The sequence below is a fragment of the Centruroides sculpturatus genome, unplaced genomic scaffold (genome assembly GCF_000671375.1).
Source record: "Centruroides sculpturatus isolate CEXI.00-Female unplaced genomic scaffold, Cexi_2.0 scaffold427, whole genome shotgun sequence".
Lineage (NCBI taxonomy): Eukaryota > Metazoa > Arthropoda > Arachnida > Scorpiones > Buthidae > Centruroides > Centruroides sculpturatus.
Genome location: NW_019384635.1, coordinates 377687 through 389977, shown reverse-complemented (window position 1 = coordinate 389977; position 12291 = coordinate 377687). Strand labels below are relative to the sequence as shown.

The 12291-nt window shown below is 28.4% G+C and overlaps 1 protein-coding gene across 1 annotated transcript in view; it reads right to left on the bottom strand.

Annotated features, from left to right (window-relative positions):
* The window catches only part of LOC111625859 (voltage-dependent calcium channel type A subunit alpha-1-like), a 243048-nt gene that overhangs the window by 124963 nt on the left and 105794 nt on the right, over positions 1 to 12291 (bottom strand). The window contains exons 17-21 of the mRNA XM_023369099.1: positions 11553 to 11562; positions 11168 to 11175; positions 4881 to 4890; positions 3218 to 3228; positions 2877 to 3125 (exon numbers count right to left, since the gene is read on the bottom strand). Of these exons, the coding sequence (XP_023224867.1) occupies positions 2877 to 3125; positions 3218 to 3228; positions 4881 to 4890; positions 11168 to 11175; positions 11553 to 11562 (288 nt within the window). The remainder of the gene's footprint in view (positions 1 to 2876; positions 3126 to 3217; positions 3229 to 4880; positions 4891 to 11167; positions 11176 to 11552; positions 11563 to 12291) is intronic.

The following is a 12291-nucleotide window of genomic DNA, read 5'->3' as shown; positions in this document are numbered from 1 at the left end:
TTTCTGGCTACAACAAACTCATATAATGAACTTCTGTACATAAGGAACAATATTTGGGTTTAAAAAAAGTATAGCTATCGATTATGCATATAAAAAATACTCTTGAGTTATTACTAGGGTTTTTAAATAACTTTTCTTGTAATATGATGGGAGTGACATGAAAGGGTTAAACAAAAGGTAAAGGGTCATCACCATAAATTACCTAATATGGAAAATGTTGCTTAATTTGGGTATTTTTGCTTTTAATTAACTAATTTTAATGCACACATTTATTTACCTAATTTTTCATCACAAATTAAAATTTTTATACTCTCTGTACCAGTTTTCTTACTTCACAAAAATATTTTCTGAGGTTCATCTACCAGTCCATTAACAATGAATGTAAAAATTTACACTGTCAAAAATTTTTATTTGTTAATTCTGTAATTTAAACTTTAAATGTTATTTCTCACCTGTTATTAACAATTAAATGGGCAGGAAACCAAACGCATACATTCAATTTTGAAATGTTAAGTGATTTTGTTTCATTAGTTAGAAAATTTTTTCAACTAAAAATACAGTATTTCAAATTTGAATTTCAAAACCAAACCGTCACAAAATTTAAAATTTATGCTGTTATTAGTTAGAAAAATTCCATTCACTGATATTGGTTATAAAGAATAACAAACTGCATGTAATCACGAGGTATATCGACTCTTGTCGCTCATTAAGTCATAATTATGAAGTTCTATGCATATATCTTTATGAAATAATAATGACTTAGTGCTAGTCAGTGTAAACAGAAATGTAAATCATTTACATTACAGGCTTAATATAAAATGATTAAAAAGTTAGAAAGCAGTGTGAAGGAAAGCAAATTATGTAAAAAAATGAATACAACTAAATTGACAGTTACTACCTTTTAGAAGGAAAAGTCAAAATACTCACAAGTTTCAAACATGATAATTCAAATGCTAAAAAGCTTAGAAAATCAGTGCATGATAAATTAGATCAAGTATTGTTAAAATATGTTTTAAAATCTCTGTTAAGAAAACCAACTATTAGTGGTACTTTATTGCAGTCAAAAGCAGAAAAATTAGGAAGCAAATAGGAAAAGAGAACAGTTTAAATGCAGTAGAAGTTGAATCGAGAGATTCAGAAAAAACATATTATTGGAAGCAGAAAAATTGTTGGAGAAGCAGCTACAGTAAACATAGACATGGCAGAAGACTGGTTACAAAATAAGTGGCAAAAATTAGAGAAAATTTCTAAGATTGTGATAACTTTAACACAGATGAAATGAGTCTTTTTTAAAAGCATACATCAAATAGAATGCTAAAATTCAAAGGAGAAAGCTGTGCTGTGATAAAGTTATCTAAAGAAAGAATTACTGTTCTAATAGCAGCAAATCTTATGGGAACAGAAAAGAAAAAATTGTTAGTAATCAGTAAATTGAAAAATCCAAGATGTTTCAAAAATTGATGGCTACTGGTAAATTACAAATCTAACTGAAGAGCTTGGATGACCTCTGACATTTTCTGTGGCAAACTGCAAGAATGGGATGAAGAACCGAGAAGAAAAAATTAAAAATTTTATTATTGGTTGACAACTGCCCTGTGCATCCTGACATCAAGAATTTACATTGTATTATACTAGTGTTAATGCCACAATACAAGTTTAAAACTACAGCCTTTAGATCAAGGAATTATACACAGCTTAAGAAGCAAAAATTCTCCTTACAAAAATGGCAACTTCTATAGATAATAGCAAAGAATCATTTTCTATAAATTTTCTTGATGCAATAACTTCATACATATAGCATGGCAAAATGTATCAATGAAAACAATAGCAAATTGTTTTCAACATGCTGGCTTTCTACAAACTAATGGAAAAGAGTTCAATTCAGATGACAACATTCTGATCAATGAACTTTTTAAAAGTAAACTTACGAATGAAGAAGCAAAAGGTGTTCAAGATGAGCACCCTCGGCAGTTACAGGATACATTTTCTGACTATGATTTTGAAGAATATATCAGGTTTGATGACAGTGTTATAAGTAGAGAACTTTTGACCGATGATGATATTATAGCTATGATGTTTTCTAAAAACATTGAAATTAGTGAGGATGAAGATGGTGATACAATATATTCATATGATATTGACATTCCAATAACACCAATTTATGAAGTTTTACAAAACACTATTGTTATTCAAGAGTTTTTACAAATGCATAATACTTTTCAAATAGTTTTGCTGAGGTGGAACTATATATTACAGAATGCTATACAACTAACAAAAATCAACAAACAAAACTAACAGAGTTTTAAAAGTAATCATGCACATTTATATTGATGTTTTTAATGGGCAAAGTTTAATGTCTCAAAGATAAAATGTAACAAATTATTACATAGAAAGCTATGTAATGATTTGTTACATTTTATCTTTGAGACATTAAACTTTTTTCCAAATTAGACTATGTTTTATTTATTATCTGATATAATGAATATTGGTTATAATGAACCAGTTCCGACAGTCCATACAGGTTCGTTTAAGCAGACACAACTGTATATAAGTTTTGACTTTTCTCCTTATTTCAATAGTTCTAAACTAGTCAGATATAACGTGATATCACTTGATCACTTAAAACTGACAAAAATCATTTCAGATATTTATCAATTAATTAATGTTATTTAAAAATGATGAAATCAGATTTTTATCAATTTCAAAACTAATTTTATATTTCTCATGGAAGAAATTCATGCTTTGATCATAATTCAATCAAAATGTGGAATTTTTGATTGTGATTATATTATTATTATTCTGTACAATTTATTTATTTTCTAAACAAATATATTAAAAATTTGATTGAAATGAATTAAAAATTCAACCAATTATACCTTCAATAACATTTCCACTGTGAACACTCCTGTAAATGCATAATCAAAACAGTTGAGAATTTTATTTCGTTCAGAATCTTCGTCCACAGGATCTTCTGCTGCTAATGCTATGCTACTTAAAGAAATGATGATCATAATGAAGAGATCGAAATAACGAAGATTTACTATATAATGAGCTCCTCGACGTATTCTACAAGATGTAAGAGAAATAAAACAAATCAATTGCCAATAATAAATATATTGAATACTCTAACTTAAATTCACAGGGATTTAGAATTTCTGGCATAGAAATAATTAGATTTACATCAATAAAATCACTTGTACCACTTAGAAAAGATTACTGTAATCTTACCTTTATAAAAATTTAGTTTATTAACAATAAAATGTTATCAACTGCTATATCGTACTGATTCAAAATTAACATAAAACTATAATTTTTATTATAATAATCTTAAAACAGTATGATTCAACATATAAATCTGGCAGCATACAAAATCAAATGATATTAATATTCAGCACAACATCAGATTTATTTTGTAAATTGAAATTTACAGAATAAGTCTGACATAAGACAAATGACTGCTAGATTACACTGAGCTATATTATTGCTACTAACTACTAATTAAATTTCAAGTAATTTGGCCTAAAGGTAAACATTAGATACCATCTCTTAATAAATTTAAGTCATAAAGATCAGATGGAGGTCTAGGCAACATAACTGGCAATGTAATCACACAATAAGTGGAGTTGTAGGTTCGAATCTCACTTCAGACCAATTCTTTTCTTCCAGAACCTTCTAAATTAATTATTAAATTTATCAAGAGATGGTATCTAACAAACACCTACATCTAGACCATATTACTTCAAATTTATTTAGTAGTTAGTAGCATCAATATAGTCTGATGTAATCCAGCAATCATTTGGCTTTAGTCTAACAACTGGATTTATAGATGTTTATATTTGTATAAGTTTGATATGTATGATGAATTTAGTAATTACAGAGCATCTCTAAACAAATAGAACAAGTTAAACTTAGGTTTTAACAAATTTTTCTTGACAGAAAGTGACAATTTTATAACTTGACAGTTTCCTAATTTTAATCTATACAAAATTAACATTAATTCTATTTTATAATTATTTTATCTAAAGATCCAATCTTTTATATAACAATCACATACACTGAACCAATTTACGGTGTGGTACGATCGACCAACCAGTACAAAAACAAGTTGGTCGATCAGTACCACACTGTAAATTGGTTCAGTGTATGTGATTGTTATATAGGTGTGGTGAGTAGTAATTTTTTCTTTTATATAACATTTCGTCTTTCATAAGTCAAAAAATAATAGATTCTTTGAGGCTTACAAAAGAAGAAATATTGCAAAAAATAAGGCTCATCTGAAAATGCACCTGATTTTAAAATTATATCAAATAATTAGAATAAAAACTTAATATAATCTTATAATTCTTGAAATTTTATTCTTTTAATAAAACTGCAAAAATTTTTATTTTAATTATATTTTTTTTATTAATTATCTGGTTTGTAATTTTATCACAAAAACTAATTAATACAATAATAATAATATTCAGTAGAGTTCAATTTATTAATATATCATGGTTTAATTATTACTGTATATTTATAAAAAAATTGCAATAAATTCATATTATTTGTTGCTATTGCAGGTTTGTGCACAGAATTTTTAAAAGTGTAATGTTTTAAAAAAATATTATTTTTTTTACAATACAGGTACAGTCGACCCCCCTATAAGATATAGATACGTTCCAATTTATTAGGAATCCGATTTCTTACAAGTCGTTCCAATCACAGCCCGACACGTGTCAAGTTTACGGACTACAGCTGATTGAAAGGTTTTCTTCCATAAAATTAATCGATTCTACACTAATCCGACTCAACATTTCCAAAATACGTATATTTTTTCGTAGTTTTATAGGAATCGTAATTATAGGGANGATCATTGTTGGAAGAACAATCATATGGACTACAATTGTTCTTCTAACAACTGCATTTTCTTTACATTGCTTTAGAGAGGACTGTGATTGTTTTTTCACCAAACTGACTTTACTATTGCATTCTATATCTTTTAATCTACAAAATCGCAAATTCAGTTTTCAAATATATAAAATCCATTTTGATCATTCTTTCCCCAAACACTTCATCTGTACTTGGGACATTAAATAAATTTGATTTCAGAATGTTATTTGTCATTATCACATCTGTTGTTCAGTTGCTTAAAAAAATAATAGCTATGATTCTTAAATGAAAATTAACAATTGTCTCAAAATTAGTAATATCAGACACCATTTCAGCATTTTCAAGCTGAAATTTTAGTCTCAGTATTCTTCTTTTGAAGTTACGAAGAAAGAGATTTTCCTTTAAATAAAATGATATACAGATAATGATAATAATAATACAAACATGAATAATTTTGTGTGAATTTTAATTAAAATTGCTAAAATCTGAAGGAACTTGGAGATTTATTCATGATTAAGTATTTTTTTGAAATATTTTGTCTCATTTTCAGATCATCATAACACATTTCAAATAAAGAACAGTTTTAAATAAATTCAAATTACACATCAGAACTTATATTAATTTAAGTTATTTATTGTGCATTTTGTCATAGAACTAAGAAAATAATCAAATTACTTCATGTAAGAATAAGATTTTATATATATATATAGTGCTGTCTATAAGTTTTAGGACTTAAATTTTTTATCAGAACAGTAGTATAGCAATTTATCAGCTAACATCCTAATTAAGTAATAGCAACTATTGTCTGTTCACCTATTCTGCAGAGTGTTACTAATGTATGTTCAGAAACTTGCAAGTTAATATTTAGTGTAAACTGTTTTTCTGTTGCTTCTCCATGCATTCAAAAAGTGAACAAAGAATTGCAACTAAATTTTGTATCAAAGCAGGTCTTTCTGATACAAAAGATGTTTGGTAATGAAGTTATGAACCAAAGTAAAGTCTTCATGGTATTCACAATTTTGTGACAGAAGGAAATTGGTAAAAGACAACAAGAGAAGTGACTGTCTTTTGTTGATTCAAACAAATGAAAATATTGCCATTGCTGCTGAGTTGATGAAGTTCATTAAATAAAAATAATATCATTGACGATAACTGTAATTTTGAACATTCTCAAAATCATTGTTCTTTACATTTTGAATGAAAAGTTGAGGAAGAGAGAGTGTATGCTTGTTTTGTTCTACTTGCCTTGACAACTGAGCAAAGAGAAGATTGAGTCATGTCTTGTCAGGACAACATTACAATGGTGGATGCATAGAAAGATTTATTTTGACAAAATCTTTAAGAGAGATGAGATTTGGTATTTTGCTCATGATCTTAAAACCAAGTAACTGGATTATGATTGGGTTGGTGAGACATCTAACTAAAGAAACTGAAATTCTAAAAGTCATACAGCAGAACAATACAGGGATATATGTTATGGACTAAATGATTAATACGGTCATTATGAATAATGACAAACAAAATCAGGCACTGTAATAAATTTCAGTATTTTTATCATAATCTATCAGATTGACCAGTCACCATGAATACTGCTAACATCTGGTTGGACAAAGTGATGATAAACAAATAACTTTTTTAACAAACAAACAGCGAGATGGCAGCTAATGCCTCCCTCTAATACCAAATTGTTTCATAATTTATTAGTATTATAGCTGTCTTCTAGCTCGATGACATACGGCATTGGTTGGCTTGTAGTTTTAAAGTGATGATAATACATTGAGGAGTGATCATCTGACATACACCAGCCAATCAGCACTTGCATCTGAGTTGTGCATGTGTATTGCATTTAGTATCAAATTTTAAATTCATGCAACCAGTAGTTAATCTTGTGCAACATTTTAATTTTACTTTTGCCTCTTAAAATAGTATTTTCTTCTTTGAAAAAAGTAATGATCATAGACAATCATTAACTGCTTCAACAACCAATTAAATGAGTTAATAGCAGCAAAAGATCAAAACAGTCAAATTTTTACAAAATCAGTGTATTTAACAATGATACAAAAAGTAAGAGTCAAAAATCAAAGTGACTTTGAAGTTTTCAGAAGAATATCATCATTTACATAGATATGACATTGTATCTATTGGAGAAATAGAAAAATTAATTGTGTCTGTAAAAGAAGGTAATTTGATTAAATATTACATTCACACTGAAGAAATATTTCAGATATTGCATGATGACCATATTGCTATTGACAGTGGCAACAGAAACCATATGGAAAAAGAATTAAGTATGATATATAAAAGTATTACAAGGGATACAAGATAATTTACTTGAACTTATATAAAATCTATTAGAAAAACAGAATGTTCCAAAGAAAGGCTTGATAGTTAAACCAATTTTAAGTAATGAAATGAACTTGAGATGTCAGTCACAAGCTGATGAGCAATATAAATTTATACTGTTGTACCAAGACCACCTGACTAAATTCATTCAACTATGACCATTAAAAACAAAAGGGCTGAAGATAAAGCCTTTTATCTTATAATGTTCTTTTAGGTATTTTTACAATTTTTGGTGCACTGAGTATCCTACAAACTGATAATGGCAAAGAATTTGCAATAATGTCATCAAAGAACTGTGTAGTATGTGGCTGAGTTAAAACTTGTACTTGGAAAGCCCAAGCACTCAAAAAGTCAGAGTTCAGTAGAAAGATGTAATGAAGATGTAGAAAATATGCTTAGTTCTTGGTTGGAGACTAACAACACTAAAAAATGGTCAAAAGGTTTACATTTTGTACAACTGATGAAATATCCAGCACATCATACTAGTATAAACTGTACCTCTATGAGGTTGTGTTTGGAGCAAAGTTAAAGTTGGACTAAAGAATTTTTTACCTAATGAATCATTGACTAACATTAATACAGAGACAGATTTAGAGACTCTCTTTAAAACTAACAACAATGAACTTTTTATATAACAAAAATGACATATTAGAAGTTTCCTTTAAGCTGATTATTTGTTAATAATACTTTTCATTAACATTAGTTTAATTAATACAGTTAATAATACTTACTTTTAAAAGATCTCATGTTGTTTATAAAATACTTTGAAATAATTCACAAAAAATTAAAATTTTTAATGAAAAAAGTAGAGATTTAAAAAAGTCAAATTGTCCAAAGGGAATGTAGCTGTATTTATAATGTGAAGTCAATTTAATAAATTAGACAATATTTATGAGGCTGTGTGGCCATTTAGTCATTATTCATAATGGCTGGGCATTACTTGGTCCATACCATATATATTGTTTTTACTTCCATGACATACATAATTCATCAAGAATTCATACTGGAAGGGAGAAGAATGAATACAGATTTTATAAAAATTACTGAATTATCTCCTGAAATGCATTCAGTGTGTTTGTTCCATTGTATTCCAGTTCAAAGACTTTTTTCTTGTTGCACAATAATAGGATTGCTGACAACACTGCAAGTGTGTGTCAGCTTTTGACACAAAAATGAATCTCCAACCTTTACCATTCTCCTTGCTCAGTAGAATTATCTCCTCTGGACTATTTTTTATTTTCCAACTTGAAATTGAAACTTGAAGAACACCAACTTTCAGATGTTTCCACCATTCAAAAGGTTATGACCAATGAATTAAAACAAATTTTAAAAAAGGAATTTTCTGTGGCACTCTGAAAATTGGACAACCTCACTAAAGCCTGCATGTGCCAATAGATCATACTTTGAATTAAAAAAATGTATATGTATTATCTTTCTATTAATTAAGTTATCAACAACCGTGAGGCAGATAATAGTGAGGGCTTATCAGACCAATAAGCCCTCTGGTCTGATAAGCCCTCACTATTATCTGCCTCACGGTTGTTGATAACTTAATTAATAGAAAGATAATACATATACATTTTTTTAATTCAAAGTATGATCTATTGGCACATGCAGGCTTTAGTGAGGTTGTCCAATTTTCAGAGTGCCACAGAAAATTCCTTTTTTAAAATTTGTTTTAATTCATTGGTCATAACCTTTTGAATGGTGGAAACATCTGAAAGTTGGTGTTCTTCAAGTTTCAATTTCAAGTTGGAAAATAAAAAATAGTCCAGAGGAGATAATTCTACTGAGCAAGGAGAATGGTAAAGGTTGGAGATTCATTTTTGTGTCAAAAGCTGACACACACTTGCAGTGTTGTCAGCAATCCTATTATTGTGCAACAAGAAAAAAGTCTTTGAACTGGAATGCAATGGAACAAACACACTGAATGCATTTCAGGAGATAATTCAGTAATTTTTATAAAATCTGTATTCATTCTTCTCCCTTCCAGTATGAATTCTTGATGAATTATGTATGTCATGGAAGTAAAAACAATATATATGGTATGGACCAAGTAATGCCCAGCCATTATGAATAATGACTAAATGGCCACACAGCCTCATAAATATTGTCTAATTTATTAAATTGACTTCACATTATAAATACAGCTACATTCCCTTTGGACAATTTGACTTTTTTAAATCTCTACTTTTTTCATTAAAAATTTTAATTTTTTGTGAATTATTTCAAAGTATTTTATAAACAACATGAGATCTTTTAAAAGTAAGTATTATTAACTGTATTAATTAAACTAATGTTAATGAAAAGTATTATTAACAAATAATCAGCTTAAAGGAAACTTCTAATATGTCATTTTTGTTATATAAAAAGTTCATTGTTGTTAGTTTTAAAGAGAGTCTCTAAATCTGTCTCTGTATTAATGTTAGTCAATGATTCATTAGGTAAAAAATTCTTTAGTCCAACTTTAACTTTGCTCCAAACACAACCTCATAGAGGTACAGTTTATACTAGTATGATGTGCTGGATATTTCATCAGTTGTACAAAATGTAAACCTTTTGACCATTTTTTAGTGTTGTTAGTCTCCAACCAAGAACTAAGCATATTTTCTACATCTTCATTACATCTTTCTACTGAACTCTGACTTTTTGAGTGCTTGGGCTTTCCAAGTACAAGTTTTAACTCAGCCACATACTACACAGTTCTTTGATGACATTATTGCAAATTCTTTGCCATTATCAGTTTGTAGGATACTCAGTGCACCAAAAATTGTAAAAATACCTAAAAGAACATTATAAGATAAAAGGCTTTATCTTCAGCCCTTTTGTTTTTAATGGTCATAGTTGAATGAATTTAGTCAGGTGGTCTTGGTACAACAGTATAAATTTATATTGCTCATCAGCTTGTGACTGACATCTCAAGTTCATTTCATTACTTAAAATTGGTTTAACTATCAAGCCTTTCTTTGGAACATTCTGTTTTTCTAATAGATTTTATATAAGTTCAAGTAAATTATCTTGTATCCCTTGTAATACTTTTATATATCATACTTAATTCTTTTTCCATATGGTTTCTATTGCCACTGTCAATAGCAATATGGTCATCATGCAATATCTGAAATATTTCTTCAGTGTGAATGTAATATTTAATCAAATTACCTTCTTTTACAGACACAATTAATTTTTCTATTTCTCCAATAGATACAATGTCATATCTATGTAAATGATGATATTCTTCTGAAAACTTCAAAGTCACTTTGATTTTTGACTCTTACTTTTTGTATCATTGTTAAATACACTGATTTTGTAAAAATTTGACTGTTTTGATCTTTTGCTGCTATTAACTCATTTAATTGGTTGTTGAAGCAGTTAATGATTGTCTATGATCATTACTTTTTTCAAAGAAGAAAATACTATTTTAAGAGGCAAAAGTAAAATTAAAATGTTGCACAAGATTAACTACTGGTTGCATGAATTTAAAATTTGATACTAAATGCAATACACATGCACAACTCAGATGCAAGTGCTGATTGGCTGGTGTATGTCAGATGATCACTCCTCAATGTATTATCATCACTTTAAAACTACAAGCCAACCAATGCCGTATGTCATCGAGCTAGAAGACAGCTATAATACTAATAAATTATGAAACAATTTGGTATTAGAGGGAGGCATTAGCTGCCATCTCGCTGTTTGTTTGTTAAAAAAGTTATTTGTTTATCATCACTTTGTCCAACCAGATGTTAGCAGTATTCATGGTGACTGGTCAATCTGATAGATTATGATAAAAATACTGAAATTTATTACAGTGCCTGATTTTGTTTGTCATTATTCATAATGACCGTATTAATCATTTAGTCCGTAACATATATCCCTGTATTGTTCTGCTGTATGACTTTTAGAATTTCAGTTTCTTTAGTTAGATGTCTCACCAACCCAATCATAATCCAGTTACTTGGTTTTAAGATCATGAGCAAAATACCAAATCTCATCTCTCTTAAAGATTTTGTCAAAATAAATCTTTCTATGCATCCACCATTGTAATGTTGTCCTGACAAGACATGACTCAATCTTCTCTTTGCTCAGTTGTCAAGGCAAGTAGAACAAAACAAGCATACACTCTCTCTTCCTCAACTTTTCATTCAAAATGTAAAGAACAATGATTTTGAGAATGTTCAAAATTACAGTTATCGTCAATGATATTATTTTTATTTAATGAACTTCATCAACTCAGCAGCAATGGCAATATTTTCATTTGTTTGAATCAACAAAAGACAGTCACTTCTCTTGTTGTCTTTTACCAATTTCCTTCTGTCACAAAATTGTGAATACCATGAAGACTTTACTTTGGTTCATAACTTCATTACCAAACATCTTTTGTATCAGAAAGACCTGCTTTGATACAAAATTTAGTTGCAATTCTTTGTTCACTTTTTGAATGCATGGAGAAGCAACAGAAAAACAGTTTACACTAAATATTAACTTGCAAGTTTCTGAACATACATTAGTAACACTCTGCAGAATAGGTGAACAGACAATAGTTGCTATTACTTAATTAGGATGTTAGCTGATAAATTGCTATACTACTGTTCTGATAAAAAATTTAAGTCCTAAAACTTATAGACAGCACTATATATATATATAAAATCTTATTCTTACATGAAGTAATTTGATTATTTTCTTAGTTCTATGACAAAATGCACAATAAATAACTTAAATTAATATAAGTTCTGATGTGTAATTTGAATTTATTTAAAACTGTTCTTTATTTGAAATGTGTTATGATGATCTGAAAATGAGACAAAATATTTCAAAAAAATACTTAATCATGAATAAATCTCCAAGTTCCTTCAGATTTTAGCAATTTTAATTAAAATTCACACAAAATTATTCATGTTTGTATTATTATTATCATTATCTGTATATCATTTTATTTAAAGGAAAATCTCTTTCTTCGTAACTTCAAAAGAAGAATACTGAGACTAAAATTTCAGCTTGAAAATGCTGAAATGGTGTCTGATATTACTAATTTTGAGACAATTGTTAATTTTCATTTAAGAATCATAGCTATTATTTTTT